Here is an 18,031-nt window from a genome sequence, read left to right on the forward strand (position 1 = left end):
GCCTCTGCCTCCCGAGTGCTGTGATTAAAGGCCTGTGCCATGACCAGGCTAATTGTTTACCACTTTAATATTATTGCCAACAATACATCCCTACCCCTCCTTGAACTCCTGGCTCAGATGACTCTCCTCAAGCAGCTGGGGTCTCAGGTCACACCGCCATGCCCAGCTACGCATAAGCTTTCCTTTCTTTCCTTTCTGTTTTGTTTTGGAAAGAGGGAAACTATGCACCTTCAGGTGGCCTGGAGCTTCCTATATAGATCAGGCTGGGTTTGGTTCATGGAAATCCACCTGCTTCACATACACACGCATACATGCTAAACTACTTTGTTTTCATACAAATAGAACTGTGCAGCTCAGTGGGATAAAAGGCTTCTTTAGAATTGCAATGCTGAGTGGCATAGTAACCAACATTGAGGTTTTAAGAGAGTGCCAGGCTCCCTCCCAGCATCAGGGTGTGGTCTCTGCACTCTGCATCCTCACCAGCAGCAGGTGCTGCCATGGTTTTACTCTCAGCCTTCTGTTAGCAGTGTGCTGATATCCACTGTGGCTTTTGCCTGCACTTCCCTGATGGACATCCTTTCATGCCTAAATTCCGCTTCACTGCAATGTCTATCTACCCAAACGGAATTGGATTGCTTTCGTACTGAGTCTGGAAAGGCTTTCCCGTATTACTAGCCTTGGTCAGATACGTGGTTTGCAAATATATTTTTCAGTCTGTAGCATGTCTTCTCTTCTTTTGTAGTTTGAGGATAGAATTCAGGGTCCTGTGTAAGCAAACATCCTATTGCTACTTTCATCCTTGTGTACAGAGTACAATTTTTGCATTTTGAAAGTCTGGACGAGCCGGGCTGTGGTGGCATAAGCTTTCCTTTCTTTCCTTTCTGTTTTGTTTTGGAAAGACCTTTAATCCCAGCACTCGGGAGGCAGAGGTAGGAGGATTGCTGTGAGTTCGAGGCCAGCCTTGCCTACAAAGCAAGTCCAGGACAGCCAAGGCTGCACAGAGAAACCTTGTCTTGAAATAAACAAACAACCCCCCCCCAAAAAAACAAAGCGTGGACGGTGAGTTTTCCTTTTATGCATCGCTTCTGGTGTCATCTAAGCACTCTGGCTAGCCTGACATCATGAATTATTTTGTCCTCCCACTAACGCCCTTACAAGTCTATTAAGTGGACACTTAAGCCCAAAGTCCACTCTAAGCTGGCTTTGTGAAGGCATAAAGTGGTGGGCAAGGTCCCTTTTTTGCCTACATTGTCTAACTGCTCCAGCACGCTTGCTGGCCTGGCCCTTCTTCCTCCACAGAATGGCTCTTGCACCCTGGCAAGACCCAGAGGGCAGATCTGTGTAGGTCTACTTCCAGATTCACAATACTACCCCCCAGTCCACAGCAGCCCTCTGCAATCTGGGTAGCAAGAACAATCCAACCAGAAACTGAGCAGTTGACTCATTTTATTTTTTTCTTAAAAAAAAAAAAAAAGGTTGTTTTAGTCACTTTTCTAGCCTTGGCAAACACATGTCTGACTAATCTTCTGCCTGCAAAAATAGCTTGCTGGACTTGTGACAGAAACTGCTATCCTCAAGCTACTCAAATTACCTGTTTCATACTAGGTGCCCTGTGCACCTTGTGCCTTTCTTTTTTTCTTTTTTCTCTTCGTTTTTCCAGATTGGGTTTCTCTGTGTAGCTTGGCTGTTCTGGACTCGCTTTGTAGACCAGGCTGGTCTCAAACTCTTAGAGATACACCTGCCTCTGCCCCCCTGAGTGCTGGGATTACAGACATGTGCCAGCCACTGTGCATGGCTCATTCTTTGTGCTTTTCAAGGTGTTGACACACAAACGTAATAAAAATAAATTTAAAAATGAAAAGTAGAATCCTTGTTGCATTTCGAACAGTGTGTCCTCTTGTCTTTTTGAGACTATTATATACAGGCAAGGCTGCCTAGTAATGACAGCTGACATAACAATGGTTCTCTAAGACCATGAAGGCATCAAGTGTTTCTTATGCCGAGGAAGTTTGTGGCTATACCAACGTCATAGTGCAACACATGGCTCAATTCATAGTGACACATGTGAACAAGCTGGAATACATTAGCAGCTACACAATAGCTACACAGCACATACACAGTGTTTGACAGTCATAATAAATGACTGTGGAATTAAGACTGTCAACCTGACAGAGTCTAGAATTACCCAGGAGACAAGCCTGTGGGGATGTCTGTGCAGAAGCTTATAGCCTGGGTCAACTGAAGTGGAAAGACTCACCCAAACCACAGGCCACACAGCACCATCCCAGGAACTGGGACTCCAAACTAAACAGAAAGGAGAATGTAAGCAAATGTCAGCGTTCATGTCCCTTAGCTTCCTGACTGTGGATGCCATGGGACCAGCTGCCTCATACTCTTGATGCCATGGCCTCCTGTTACAAGAGCAGAAAGAAAGGCCCCCTTGAGCTGGCATGCTGACCAGCTTAGCTGCTGCCCAGGCCCAGATCCAGGGCTCTGAGTCAACTCACTCCAAAACCTGTATCATTTGCAAACAGTTGGGACGAATGAAAGGACCAGTCCCATTGAACCAAAAAAGCAACAACAGGATAATTGGGAGGACACCCGGTGAGGATCCAGTATTGATGGTGTCACAGAAGCCAGAGATCTCAAATCAGACAACGAACATTTGCAAGTGAAGATGTGTGACAGAGGGATAAATACTGTAGGACACACTGTGACACACTTCAGCTTCCACAATGAAATGTTTTCTATGCTTTGTTTTGTTTGGGATTTGTGTGTGTGTGTGTGTGTGTGTGTGTGTGTGTGTGTGTGTGTGTGTGTGTGTGTTCGTGCGCGCGCTTTCGTGTTTTATTGGGAGAGGGTGGGAGGTTGCAAGAACGAAGGGTGAAATTGAGGGTATGGAAAGATGACCTGGACTGGGGTGCATGATGTGAAAGTCACAAAGAATCAATAAAAAGTTAAAAAAGAGAGGCTGGAGAGATGGCTCAAAGGTTAAGAGAGAGCACTGACTGTTCTTCCAGAGGTCCTGAGTTCAATTCCCAGCAACCACGTGGTGGCTCACAATCATCTATGAGATCTGGTGCCCTCTTCTGGCATGCAGGTGTACATGCAGGCAGAACACTGTGTATATAATAATAAATAAATCTAAAAAAAAAAATTAAGAAAACTTCCCCTGAAGTTGTTTTAGTCAGCTGGTTTGTCATAGCAATGAGAAAAGTAACTGGGATTACAGGCATTTGCCATTGAGGCTTTAAAAATATTTTTAAAGCAGACTAAAACCTCAGCTTATTGTCATCAGTTGAAAGCAGTTCACCAGCAGCCAACAGCAGCCTCGCTCATCTCTCTTGTACCCCACTTTGTCATAACATCAAGAACACAATGAGGGACTGTTGCACCATCTACACGTAGGTTCGCACACTCTGTGATGCTCCTAACAGGGAAGCTATAAAATAGTGCTTTTCTCAGAATATGACCCACAATCAGGCAACACACACAATATTCATAGGTGCTCTTACTTTCAGAGCCATTGTTTTCTCATTTGTGCGTTTTGTCTTGGGCTCAATCTCTAGGTTAAAAGTTTGCCTCAAATGTGTACTTATCCTCTGCTGCTTGTGTTTAAATCAAGGCCCTGAGCTGGATGTGGTGCAGGCATGGTGGTGCACTCCTTTAATCCCAGCACTCAGGGAGGCAGAGCCAGTCGGGTCTCTGTGAGTTTGAGGACAGCCTGGTCTACAGAGTGAGTCCAGGACAGCAGGGACTACACAGAGAAACCCTGCCTTGGAGATAGATAGATAGATAGATAGATAGATAGATAGATAGATAGATAGATAGAGCGGGCGGGCAAGGCCCTGAAGAGCTGACTGGAGATGTATACTAGGTAGACTTTCCACCCACTGGGCGTTACTCAAGCTGACTGGGTGGTGATTCCTGGGCCAGTAAGGAGTCCCTCAGCTACATCAAGGAGAAGTGACACTTGACGTGAACTGTTTGTGAGAGAGGACTGTTCAAAGACTCTCTGAAGCCTGAACATAAAAGAGACTGGGGCTTCTTTCCATCCTACCAGGCTTTGACTTAACCTCTTCTTCTTCAGCCTGGGTCTCTCCCACCCACTCCTGTGCCAGCTGTCAGTATATCCAAAACTCCACCTCCCCGTGTGGAGGGTGCCAACTAATCCACATTAGTCACCCCTGGATCCTCTGCAGAGACCCACTGAGCTACTTCACCGTCACTGGCTTCCTTCTTCCCATTTGTGGGCACCCACAGCCTGACACCTCTCCTCTTCTCTCTGAACTCAGGGCTACATATCATTTGATTAACTTATTTCATTTTAAGGACATCACTCATCTTCAACAGTCTCTTAGGCCCATGCCTGAGATGGAAGACCTCCAGTACTCAGACTGAGGAGCTGCATCTTGAACACACACACACTGGCTCCAGGGTCTAGAACATGCACCTGCTGTCACCTGCAAACTGGAGAAGCTGTGGTTTCCCTGTTCTACAGGCCTTTACTGATGGCAGAACACAACATCCATGACCTTCAAGACATAGGGGACTGCACTGCCAAATACAGGATCGGAAAGCAAAGTTAAGGCCTAGGCCTGGGTTTGGTGTTTTCTAGTTATTAGAAATATCCAGAGGCAAGACAGTGGGTAGGACGCAGGCTAACTCAGCTATGTGCAGCTGGCAATGAACCTTGGCAGGAGTGCCCTGTGGCCCATGGTGACTTACCTTCACCTCCTTCTCAATATAGTCGCTCAGCAGTCTGTCTGGCTCGACGCGCTCAGGTAATGACAACACCACAGTGTGCAGAGGGCGCCTCTCTGTCACCTTCTCATGGGCTTTCTTATCTCTACTCTTTTCACCTTTTAGGAATACTCGTTTAAATGGCGACACAATTCCAGGCTGCAGGCAGAAATGGCAATGGTTGGAGTTCATTATTCACACATTTGTGCTGTACCCACTGCTAACAAACAGAAGTGGCCAAAATGTTAGCACAGTTGCCATGAAAATGGGGCCCGACCACGCCAATGAGAAAGGACCAACACACAAGGCTGAGGCGTGGCCTTAAGGCCGGCTCACAGGCCGTGCAAGTGTCCATGCAGACTGTGTGGAGAACAGAAAGACCTGTCGTGACTCCTGTAACATCCGGAAGGCAGCTCCCAGTGACCTAAAGTCATGCAAGAAACAGACCCCAGAAAACAGTCACAGAGCAGAGTTCCCACTCCACCATGTCAGCTCCGAGGCAGCAAGCGGGACAGGGGTTGCCAGCTACAAAGGCATCTCAGCAGCTGGGGTCAAGTGAGCTCTAAGGACCCTAGGCCCTAACAGAGCCCGGGGCCTTTTCCCTCTGCTGGGGCTCCAAGCCAGCCACCACCACCATCACCATCCTACTGGATGTGAGCTTAGTACCAGGGCTCTGAAGACTCATCCTATAACCAAAATGACGTTCTGAGCTAGAGAGAGGGAATCAAATCCAGTACTTACCACCACAACTACAGAACAGAAGCTACCTCCAGCTCTGGGAAATGGTGCTGCTGGCCATTCATCACAAAGAAAGACCAACAGACACCAAGACACTTCAATGTGACTTCTACAGCAACAGGCCACAGAGGCTAAAGCCATGAGCAGTGCAAAAAAGAAAGGATGTCCTTAGCTGTTTTCTCTCTGACTCGGTAGACAGCTCAGAGAGATGTCAACACTTCTGAGGCTCACCACTACGTGACCTGGCACCCAGGCAGGCAGCAGCTGGGGAACCATATACTTTAGGCCCCAAACTAGTAACAAACAACAACAAATGTATCAAAGAGATTATCAAGCAGGAGTCACAAGGCTAAGGCTCCCAAGAGACCCCACAACATGTAGGCTGCTCCCCTGCCTCCCTCTCAGGCTCCGATCTCTAGCACTAGGCATGAAACCAACAAGCAAATAAGACTCACCTGTCCTCAGAAAACCCCCTGACACTCTTCCTATGCCTGCTGCCTCCTGCCATGACAGCTTCCCCGGCCCTTGGTTTCACACGCTAGGCCCTTTGAAATTCTGGTCTTATTCCACTGATGTACTGAAATGGACAGAGATCAAGAGGCCCACTCAACAAAGTCACAACAGCAGCCACGCGCACTGCCACCATGCCTGCCGCTCTCCCCACGGGCGTCCCTCCAGCTCAGGATCTTAGGCTCAGGGTGAGCACAGAACTCTCCAGGCTCAAGGCTTGGCGGCTCTGGTGTGCTCTGAGCTACTCTGTTTCCCATATAAGACACTTAGCGGAGTCTACCTTCTCTAAAATAAGCCATGGTCCTTGCACATCATCACAAGCTGTCCACGAGCAAGCTACAGAAAGCTCTTAGCGAATGGAGTCGGCGGTTATTTCTATTACTGTGTTTACTCCTGACAATCCATCTCCTCTTCAACTACCGTCTTTAGAGCCCAGCACCAAAGCCCCAGAGTCTTCTACTCACCATGACCACAGACTGGACAGTTAAGTTGGGGCAGCACCTACCTGCCTCCTCACCCACGCACCCAAGGTAGGAAAACACTGTGGCTCAGAGCTGTAAATATGAAAATATTCCACTCACGGGAGCTGAATCTATCATCCTACATCTCCACCTGTGACTGGGAGAGTCTGTCACTGACCCTGAAGTCTTCCCTTGGTTATTGCGTGTGCGTGTGTATGTGTGTGTGTGTATGCACGCGTGCGTGCGCGCACGCACACACGCACACACACGCATGCACACACGCTTCTGGCACTTCTTATTGGTGTAGAAAGGTGAAGGAAGATCACAGGAACTACAGCACCAGAGCTGGATGATGAGGACAGGAGCGTCAGCTACTTTTCTGAGACACTGTCATGTAGCTCAGGCTAGCTTCAAACTTACTGTGTAGCTGCGGCCTCTGAACGTCAGTCCCATCTCCTGCCCCCGAGGGCCACTGCTAGGATTAGGCTTGGACCACAACGTCTGGTTTTTTGCAGCGCTAAGAACAGAACCCAGGAGGCTGGAGAGATGGCTCAGGGGTTAAGAGCACTGACTGCTCTACTACCAAAGGACCTAAGTTCAATTCCCAGCACCCACATGGCAGCTCACAATTGTCTGTAATGCCAAGATCTGAACCCTCACACAAACATACATGCAGACAAATCACCAATGCACATAAAATAAAATAAATTAATTTAAAAAATAATTTTAGAAAATGGACCCCAGGGCGTTGCACACACTGGGCAGGGGCTCTGCCACGTCAGCTACACCCCTAGCCCTCTATTGTTCTGCTTTTTTGGTTTTTTGTTTTTGCTTTAAGATAGTGTTTCTCTGTGTAGCCTTGGCTGTCCTGGACTCACTTTGTAGACCAGGCTGGCCTCGAACTCACAGCGATCCGCCTGCCTCTGCCTCCTGAGTGCTGGGACTAAAGGCGTGCGCCACCACACCGGCTTAAATTCTATTTTCATAACAGTACATACTTGAGATGGATGAATAAATGCTGCCTATCACTGGCCACGCCTAAACTATGACAAGATGTAAACACACAAAAAGTAATAAGAACCAAGATCTGTAGAAGATGGCAACCAGCAGAAAGGACAGAAGGCTCAGGGCGTGGTGGCGCACGCCTTTAATCCCAGCACTCGAGAGGCAGAGGCAGGCGGATCGCTGTGAGTTCGAGGCCAGCCTGGTCTACAAAGTGAGTCCAGGACAGCCAGGACCGTTACACAGAGAAACCCTGTCTCAAAAAGGAAAAGAAAGGACAGACTGCACTTCCAGAAGAGCCAGGGGAATCAGCCTGCCAAGTCCCCACTTTGAGGTGAGTGAGGACAGGTTGTTTTGTCTTTGAGGACCTCCCAGGCTCACTCTCCCTGAGCTCCCATAGCATTTCTTTCAGCCCCAGGATGCGTTCAGACAAGTGATGGATGGGGCAGGGGCACTTGGACAGGATGATCTCAGTGTGCAGTTTGTATGGGAAACGGTCACTTGAGACTTACCAGACAACCTGACAGTAAACTGTAGGCTGGAAATGATCCCCAAATTCAGAGACATATTTGAGCAACGTAAAAATCGTGTTTCAATGGGAGCAGAGGCTGTCTCTGAATACTGCCTGACACTGGATCCCTTCCCCCTAACTGGGTTGCCCTATCAGGCCCCAGTGGGAGAGGATGTGCTTAGTGCTGCTGTGACTTGAGGTGCCTGGGTGGGTTGATAACCCTTAAGGGCCTCCCCTTCTCTGAGAAAAAAAAGGAGAGAGGGAAATGAGGGAAGGAATGTGAGGGCAGGACTAGGAGGAGAGGAGGGAGGGGGCTGGGATCAGGCTGTAAAGAGATTAAATTAATAAATGGGGGGAAAAGGTTTTTTAAAAATCATATTTCATCACTCCAATGAAGACAGCTGTGATTTCCTTACCATGGGACCTTTGGCCAGATGGCACTCAGATTATGCCAAACGTGTTACACTTGATCACTTCTTTTTCCTGAGCCTTTAAATGCCCATATGTTCATGGCCCATGAGCCTCACCCTCGTCTTTACAGTCACAGTACCCACTCTGGCCAGAGAGAAAGCCTCTCCCCACCCACTCCCCCTGCAGCCCCCCCCCGGAGCTCCTTCCTCAACAACAGTTCCCTGCAGAGCATAGTGACTGAACTCTTGCTCCTATGGGCAGGCAGCTCAGTTCCGTCTGTCGGCCCTTCCAGAAGCTGTCTGTCAGTGCAACTCATTGCTGACTTACACATGGAAACAGCAGGAAACCAACTATGAAACCAGAGGTTTGCCAAGATTAACCTTTAACCAAGAAGCTCTCACCAAATCAAGAGGCCCACAGACCACAGGCCACTTATACTGTGACTATAACAGAGATATATAGCTCATAAAATAGAGCTTGTGGTGGGAGGCCACTGGAGTGTCTTGTAATCCCAGCCCAAAAGACAGACCTTCTGCACCGATGCAACGTGGCCTACAACTCTCCAAGACAAAGAAACCAGTCCAGCCCCTGATGGCCTTACATATGCCTCTCACTGTCTGAGAGTCCATTCCTTTAACCGCACACATGCCCAGCAAGTGTCCAACCACTGACCATTTCATATACAAACTCTACACTGAGATCATCCTGTCCAAGTGCCCACAGCCCATCCTCAGGCAGCTTGTGTGACCTCCAGCATCCAATATGTAGCCTGAATATAGCCTGTACAGGCTACCAGAAGTAATAAATCTCATGTGTGCCTTATCAGACGAGGAATCCTGTGGATGGAATAGTCCCGGCCCTCAAGAGGGGTACAGTGGGGCTGGGGAGATGGCTCAGAGGTTAAGAGCACTAGCTGCTCTTCCAAAGGTCCTGAGTTCAATTCCCAGCAACCACATGGTAGCTCACAACCATCTATAAAGAGATCTGGCACCCTGATCTGGAGTGAAAGTGTATATGCAGCCAAAACACTGTATACATAATAATAAATAAATATTTTTTTAAAAAGAGGGGTACAGTGATAAAAAAAAAAAAAGATAAGAGCTGAGTAAGAGAAACTAAACCCATGTCAAAACTCAGCAAGCAGCCCAGCAGCATCTGAAGGCCTATCCTAACGTCAAACCACCAGGTGTTTGTGCTACCCTAAGCAGCACGGAACATGAAGGGCTGACCAGACAGTGTTACCCTTGGTCCACTCGTAGACTAGCCAGAGGAAGGCGAGTCCCCAAATTCCAAGCCCAAGTCATGAGAAGGCACTCCGGTACCTCTCTGACTCAGGCTTTCACCAAGCACAGACTCTATGGATTGCAATAAGCCCCCTTATTCATGGCCGCGCTTCCTGGGACTTCCGTTACCCACAGCCAGCGGTGACTGGTAAAAAGCAATGGAGAACTCCAGAAACGACCAATTCACAAGTTTTCTATACCTTTACTATAGGTTGGTGTTACAACTGCTACATAATAATATATAGTGCGCATCTCTTACTGTGCTAGAACCTTAGCACAGGCAGGCAGGCACAGGGACGAGGTCTGCATAGATTCTCGGGCTCAGTGCTACCCTCAGCTTCAAGCACCTACTGGTAGACCTTCCATGCACCATGTAGTCAGGGAGAACACTGTCCGTGGAGGGAGACCTGTCCTTCTGGCCCTAGAACTGCGCCTTGGCTATACCACACACTCCATGCTCTTCGCCCTCCGCCCCCTAGTCCCCAGATGATTTTAATTGGTTCCTACAATGTAGAACACTGATACTAAGCTGTTCCTCTGCAGACATCCACTGTGACGTGACCACAGACACAGTAAGGAGTGGCTGTACTCTGGACAGGGCTGACCAACAGTGCTGCCTCAGCTTTTAGCTAGAGGGGAAAAACACCTAGGACAGCAGGATGGGAGGACAGCACTCAGACACTCCAGAAACTAACCTGACCAAGGAGGAGGGGCAGTGCAGTGTTGGAAGACTGCAAGATCAAGGTCAGACTGCCTCTCAAAATAAAACAACAAAGCGCACAGGACACACCGGGTGGGTGGAGCTTCTGCCTAGCATGCAGGAGCCACAGCCTCCATCCCTTATACTATAAAGAAAAAAAAAGGTGGAGGGTATATCTCATATCTGAAGTTGCTTTTTGTTTCATTAATTTGTTTAGCAGTCTATTTTCAGTTGGTTTCTTTTACTGATAGCACGGTTTATTCTATAGCTCAGGCTGGCTTAGGGCAGAATTCATGGCAACCTTCCTGCTTCAGACTTCTGAGTGCTGCCAGTATAGGTGAAAATGTAAAAGGAGATTCTGGTGAAAGTATGAAGGGGCTGAGCATGGTGGCACATGTCTTTAACAGGGAGGTAGAAGCAGGAGGATCTCTCTGAGTTCAAAACCAGCCTGCTCTGACAATGAGTTCCAGGGCAGTCAGGGCTACACAAATAAATTTATTTATGTCTAAATAAATGAGGTAAATGACATTTTTTGGGGGGAAGGGGGGCTTTGATTTTTTGAGACAGGATTTCTCTGTGTACCCTTGGCTGTCTTAGACTCTCTTTGTAGACCCAGCTGGCCTCGAACTCCCAGTGATCCGCCTGCCTCTGCCTCCTGAGTGAACAAATTTTGGTTTTGTTTGTTTGTTTGTAAGATTTATTAAGTATACAGTGCTCTGCCTCCATGCATGCCTATACTCGGAAGAGGCACCAGATCTCTTTAGAGATGGTTGTGAGCTACCATGTGGTTACTGGGAATTGAACTCAGGACCTCTGGAAGAACAGACAATGCTCTTAATCACTGAGCCATCTCTCCAGCCCCTGATAATTAATATTTTAGTGCAGTCAAGATTTCAGTAATCGATCATAGGGTCTTTAATTTGCTGTGATATCCTATAAATCAATCAGTACACTGAGATTAAAAGACAGATTTAGCCAACTGCTATCCTTCCTTCTGTAGGACATTATGTCACTGAGTGACCCCAGCAGAGCAGCAGGCTCCAGACCAGGTCTTTCCTGAAGAAACTGAGTCCTCAGGTTGAAGGGACAAGACAAAGTCCAAGACACAGAGCTGGGAAAGGAATACAGAACACAGAAGCAAAACTCCTCAACACAGAGTGCGAAAGTTTCTAGAGTCTCCCGAAAAGCCCCTCTGATCCTGTCAATATTTTTCCACTCTGCCATCTGATGCCTAAAATAGTCCTTCCAGTTAGAAACGGGAATGGGCATGTAGCTCGGCAACAGAGTAATTAATTCTCTCACTAGCAAACACGAAGCAATGGTTTAATCTCTAGTGTCACAGAAAGAAAAAAGATGTGCGTGGGGATGGGGGGCCATGGTTAGGAACCTAAAAACAACAACAACAGCAACGAAACATCTGGAGAACCATGCCGTGAAGTTGGCTCTTCGAAGTGGGAGAACCTGAGTTTGATGCTGGCCTGGGAGATCCTCTCTCAAAATCACACAAACCTCTGAAACTAACTTACTCTGCTCTTTTCATGTAGGGATTCTGCCCTCCACATGCACTGTGGCATGGTCACGGGCACACAGACACACAGACACACTGAAAAGAATGACATGTTGGCTATATATATATATATATATATATATATATATATATATACACACACACACACACACACACACACATTAAAAAAAAAAAGCTGGGCATGATGGTGCACGCCTTTAATCCCAGCACTTGGGAGGCAGAGGCAGGTGGATGGCTCTGAGTTCAAGGCCAGCCTGGTCTACAAAGTGAGTCCAGGACAGCCAAGGCTACACAGAGAAACCCTGTCTCAAAAAACAAAACAAAAAAAAAACCCCAAAAAACAACAACAACAAAAAAAACAATACCTCTAGATTCCTGGGAATCAAGCTCTTTCTTTAAGGACAGCCACAGATGCTAACTGGGTCCTTAAGCTCAGCACACTACTCTGGAGACAGAAGAGAGAAGCAAACTAAGGTATAAAGGGGCACCTCAACAGTTTCACGAGTGCATGGCACTTAATATTCACCATCAACTACTTAGTAGGTTTCATCTCACTCTTCAGACTACCCCATGCTTGGGAGAATAGCAAAGTAGAAGGATCCAGAGGGTCCTAGAAACTTACAAGAAGAACATTATGATAGGCAGATTTGGGCCCAGGGGTCCCGCTCAAACTAAGGCACCAGCCAAGGACAATACAGGCCGTAAACCTCAAACCCCTACCCGCATCTTAGCCAATGGACAGGACATTCTGCACAGTTGAGTGGAGAGTGGGGTATGACTTTCACACGTACTCTGGTGCCCCATATTTGACCATGTCCCCTGGAGAAGGAGACCTGGTGGCACTCAGGAAGGACAGCAGGGTACCAAGAAGAGACTTGATACCCTATGAGCATATACAGGGGGAGGAGGTCCCCCTCAGGTACAGTCACAGGGGAGGGGAGTAAGGGGAAAATGGGAGGGAGGGAGGAATGGGAGGATACAAGGGATGGGATAATCATTGAGATGTAACAAGAATAAATCAATAGGGCTGGAGAGATGGCTCAGTGGTTAAGAGCACTGCCTGCTCTTCCAAAGGACCCGGGTTCGATTCCCAGCACCCACATGGCAGCTCACAACTGTCTGTAACTCCAAAATCTGACACCCCCACACCAATGTACACAAATTAAAATTAAATAAATATTTAAAAAAAAGAATAAATCAATTAAAAAAAAAAGACTACCCCATGCTTAAAGCACGCTTGCCACATGCCACAACACATGGCTAGAAACAGTGAAAGTGAAAGTACTGCCTCCACATCCCCAACCTAACAGGAAGACAGACAACAAATGCACTGAGACTGACTGGTGGAGACACAGACGTCAGTGAGAGGATCTGAGGAGGCCTGTGGGCAGGCTTGTACAGCTCTGTCCACGGGGCGGCAAGAGCTAGTCCCTACAGACTCCACTTGTCACTCCTCACACATCACATCCTGCCCAGGCTAAAAAATTCCTAACTAGAGCTGCTGGTGGCGGTGGCAGCGGCAGCAGCAGTGGCGGTGGCACACACCTTTAATCCCAGCACTCAGGAGGCAGAGACAGGAGATTTCTGTGAGTTCCAGGTCAGCCAAAGCTACATGGTAAAACTTGTCTCAAAAAAGCCAAAACCGAAGCCAGGCGTAGTGGCGCACACCTTTAATCCCAGCACTTGGGAGGCAGAGGCAGGCAGATCACAACTGTGAGTTCGAGGCCAGCCTGGTCTACAAAGCAAGTCCAGGACAGCTAAGGCTACACAGAGAGACGCTGTCTCAAAGGAAAAAAAAAAAAGCCACAACCAAACCAAACAAAGCAATGGGCACAACATGCCTGCAAGCATCCTAGAGGAGTGGAACCAAATGGGGTCTCTGCCTCCTCTGTTTGCTGCTGAGAAGTCCACAGGGGTTCTAGCCCCTCGAGGGCTACGCTGGGCAGGCGAGGGTCCATGCTGGCAGCCTCGCTCTGTTACACAGATCTGAGTTCCCTCGAGTTCTCAACCTTTCCCCTCCACCATTTTTCAAATGTGATCTTAGAACTCAACGGCACAAGTCTGCAGGAAATGATTTTCCCTGGAAGGCATGAAGCCATGGCCTCTTGTTTCTTCAGATGAGTAAGTGCAACAGTCTAACCTCGGCTGGACAAGAACAGTGCCCTACACACAGGCCTCCACCCTCCTCCAGCACACCGTCTTCCGCCAGTCTCAGCCCAGGAAGGGAGTGAATGAGCCTCTCCCCCCCCCCCACCCCCGCATCTCAGAGCAGGGCTCAGGGTTCCAGTGTGCAAGCCCATCCTGGAAGCCGCAGGAATGTTGCTTCCTACAAGGATATTCTTTCTGACACCAGGTATGAACCTACCTCGTCCTCCATGGGCGGTCTCCTGGTTCCCCGCTTCTGCTGACAGCTGCCGTGCACTTCCTAGTCCCTTCTGAGCTGGTTAGAAACTATGTTCAGATGCTAAGCCCTCCCTCTAAAAAATATGAGTGCACAGGAAGACCAGAACCACAGCTTCCTTCTGCAAAGCTTACTGAAGTTGTTTACAGTTTTTAAAGAACTCAACAGCCTCCAGAAGCTGTTGGCCAATTCCAAGAAGACTGCATGTAAGACACACAAAGTAAAGCAGCCGGCAAACATTCTCCCACTGTTGAGAGCAGGTGAGTCCTGGATAGCCTGCTTCCGTTCCCATCCAGCTCCGGGCAACGCTGCAATCCATCTCTGACGGATGTGGCTTTGGAAGCCTGACTATTCTACAACTTCAAGTGCCAAAGGCAAACAACCAGAAGGCGGACACTGCAAGGCTACATCTCTCAGGGAGAACCCCAGGTCCCAGTGTCAGGAGGACAAGGACAAGTCTTCTTGCTCCACCATGCTGTTTCAACACTTGGTCACAGCAGCAAGACCTTTACAGAGACAGATGCGTTTCCAGGTGTGCTCAGGTGAAGGCAGCACCTGACTGTAAGTGCTCAGCCTACAGCTGCCTAGTCACCAACTTGGAACAAAACAATGTGCACTTAAAAGCATGTCTGTCTTAATTTCCTCACAGTTAAACTTCCTCATTTTGGAAAGGAGAAGTTAAATTTGTTATTGATAAAAGACCCTTACAGTTGAATTTCCAGAATGACTTGCAAATAAAAATGCCTTCTCCACCCCCCCCCCAAAAAAAAGGGTTCTCTTTTGTAGCCTTGGCTGCCCTGGACTGACTTTGTAGACCAGGGTGGCCTTGAGCTCACAGAGCTATGCCTGCCTCTGTCTTCCAAGTGCTGGAATTAAGGGATGTGCCACTATATCTGGCCTTAGGAACGGCTTTTTAACTGGCTAATTAGTGTGACTATCTATACTACAGACTAATAAGTGAACCTAACAAAATGTAGATGTTCCTGCCCCTACTGTGGATTAAGCCCCAATAAATACATCGTAAGTTAAGTCAAATGCATTTAACCTATCTAAGCTCTCCGTGTAGCTGTGTCTGCCTTAACTGTGCTTGGAACACCTCCACCAGCCCTGTCAGGCAACCCAACTAACAGCAGTGAGGCAGTGGGTATTTTTGTAATCTATTGAATTCTATATACTAAAAGTGAAAACTTCTTGGGAGCAACTGTGTGGGCGTCTCCTGTGTCGTAAAGCTGAAAATCCATTAAGTGAAACCATCCTATAAGGAAGCACATTTGTCACTTTATGGATTCTAGGTTGAACCAAATCAAAAGGCTAACACATTCAACTTTGTCTGTAAAAAGAGCAATTTCATACTGTTTTGCTTCACTGGCCTACAGCAAGTAAAGTTTAATCCTTCCTAGTTCAAATAAACTGTTACAGCAGACCAATTCTGTGTTTCAATTATTCACCCAGGTGCCAAAAAACGCAGAGAGCACAGAAGAGTGGGAAAGCAGTCCTACACACTCACAGCCCAACACGACTGCCCTGTTGTGACCTTGTAGAGGCCAGAGCAGTCACAACCTCAGGCTCCTTTCTATATGCTTTACAGAGAGGAACAATGACCATCGCAGAGGATGCACTGGGGGGAAAAGAAACCAACCGAGACACCAGAAGGCCTCTCCTAGGGAAACACACACGACTGAGATGGTAGCTGACATGTTCTGACAGTAATCCACCAATCAACACTATCCTGCAGTAGTGCACAGTGGATCAGCAGCATGAAACAGACCGGCTACCAAGCAGACAGGGAGAGGCATTCAGGGAAAGCTGCTGAAGAGCTATACCACAAAACAAGGACAGACAGTGGTAAAAAGAAAACAAGTACACTATCTTAGAGGCTACAAAAAGTTCATTAGGATAATAAAACAGACATTAGCTAAGACCACAGTAAATGGCCTGGAGTGGTAGACTGAGGCTGGCCAATATCTCTTTGTTGCTTAAAGACCCAAAATACAACTAATTTTTTTTTAATTTTGTGGTGCTGGGGATTGGAGCCTTGTATATGCTAAACATGCACTCCACCCCTAGTCCTACTATGAGCACTGTTTTTGGTTTGTTTGTTTTGTTTTTCCGAGACAGGGTTTCTCTATGTAGCCTTGGCTGTCTTGGACTCGCTCTGTAAACCAGGCTGGCCTCGAACTCAGAGATCCGCCTGCCTCTGCCTCCCGAGTGCTGAAATTACAGGTGTGAGGTACCATGACCAGTGAGCACTTTCACAAGTAAACACATGGGTCAGGAATGATGACACACAAACTTGCAATCTCAGCACTTGAGAGGTAGGTCAGAGGAGGAAAAAACTCAAGGCCAGCTTTGGCTACATGAGTCAAGACTAGCCTAGCAAAATGTTAAGTCACCCAAAAAAATTCCATTCTCCGTAATAGAATCCTATTAGAAAAAAATCTGTGTTCTGGGATAGAGAGATGGCTCGGCCATTAAAGACTAGTTTCACAATCAAGAATTCAAGAAAAACTGTATTCCAAGCCAGGAATGGTGGTACATACTTTTAATCTGTGAGTTCAAGACTAATTAGCCTAGTTTAAGGAACGGTGGGACTCTGCTGGACAAGGCTGAAGATAGCCATTTTGCACTCTGCCTACAAAGGTAGACTCCCTTTTCTCGCGGGGTTCCCACTCCACCTGATCTGGTACCCCAGATTTTATAAGGAATATCACATAAGCCTCAAGGAAAGGCCTGACCCTTTCCTGACAAGGAATTTGTTCAATAAGCACAGAGAATTCCTGGAAGTACCCCACCCTATGCTGAAGAGATCCTAGCCTCCAGCAAATGACCTCTAATCCTGCCTAGAATTTAGTCCCTCACCTAGATGATAATTAAGGACTGTGTCTCCTTGTGATAGGGTCCCTGTCACTGCCTGTAGAAGAGCTCCTGTACCACTGCATGTAGATGAAGTATCCTGGCACCCTTAGCCCTAGCAAATCAGACACACTCACCCTCAAAACCCCTCCCCACTGCCCAAGGTTTATAAATAAAGGCTAGCTGGTGGGATCAGGACTTCAGGCTCACCATTCCTCCATCATGACTGTCACGGGGAGGGAGGGACTGTCACTGGACGCCAGGTGGTCAGGCAGAATTGGCATAACTGTCTTTGCAGCCTCTGGTGCCTGCTCTACCACTGCTGCTAGCTCGGTGCTAACCCCCAGTGAAGCACTGCCCGGCCTGCATCTCACAGACCTACCTGCCAACAGGTTTCGAACATGTGCTTAGCACAGTTGCACAAATAAGGGGCTGGCAATAAAAACATACATCAAAGAGCCAAAGGACGCCTTACTGTGCTAAGTCGCAACAGAGTTGAGATGTGCTTTGAATATAAACAAGACCAATAATCTTTTTTGTTTCTTTTGTTTTTTAAGACAGGGCTTCTCTGTGTAGCCCCAGCTGCTCTGGACTCAATCTGTAGACCAGGCTGGCCTCTGCCTCCCTCAGTGCTGGGATTAAAAAAGGCCTGTGCCACCACACCCGGCTCGGTAATCTTTTTCTAAATGGCTTATTTTTATTATTTTTAAATGTGTGTGCACTCATGAGTACATGCACCCACAAGGCCAGAGCATTGGCTCTCCTGGGAGCCAGAGTGATAGGTGTTGTGAGCACCTGATATGAATGCTGGGAAGTAAACACAGGTCTTCTGTAAGAGCAGGATATGTAGCTGGGCGTGGTGGCGCACACCTTTAATCCCAGCACTTGGG

At 47.7% G+C, this 18,031-nt stretch overlaps 1 protein-coding gene across 3 annotated transcripts in view; it reads right to left on the minus strand.

The window, feature by feature from the left end:
- The window catches only part of CCM2 (CCM2 scaffold protein), a 60,757-nt gene that overhangs the window by 23,121 nt on the left and 19,605 nt on the right, over window positions 1-18,031 (minus strand). The window contains exons 1-2 of one of the 3 annotated variants that reach the window (XM_084797331.1): window positions 14,253-14,373; window positions 4,729-4,902 (exon numbers count right to left, since the gene is read on the minus strand). The exons of 1 other annotated variant lie outside the window; for it this stretch is intronic. In XM_084797331.1, coding sequence (XP_084653457.1) covers window positions 4,729-4,902; window positions 14,253-14,264 — 186 coding nt within the window. In that variant the 5' untranslated portion in view covers window positions 14,265-14,373. Of the gene's footprint in view, window positions 1-4,728; window positions 4,903-14,252; window positions 14,374-18,031 lie in introns of those variants that run through there. One more of the 3 variants, XM_084797330.1, reaches the window with a different exon arrangement.

This window comes from Acomys minous (assembly GCF_964271855.1).
Source record: "Acomys minous genome assembly, chromosome: 10".
Taxonomy (NCBI): Eukaryota; Metazoa; Chordata; class Mammalia; order Rodentia; family Muridae; genus Acomys; species Acomys minous.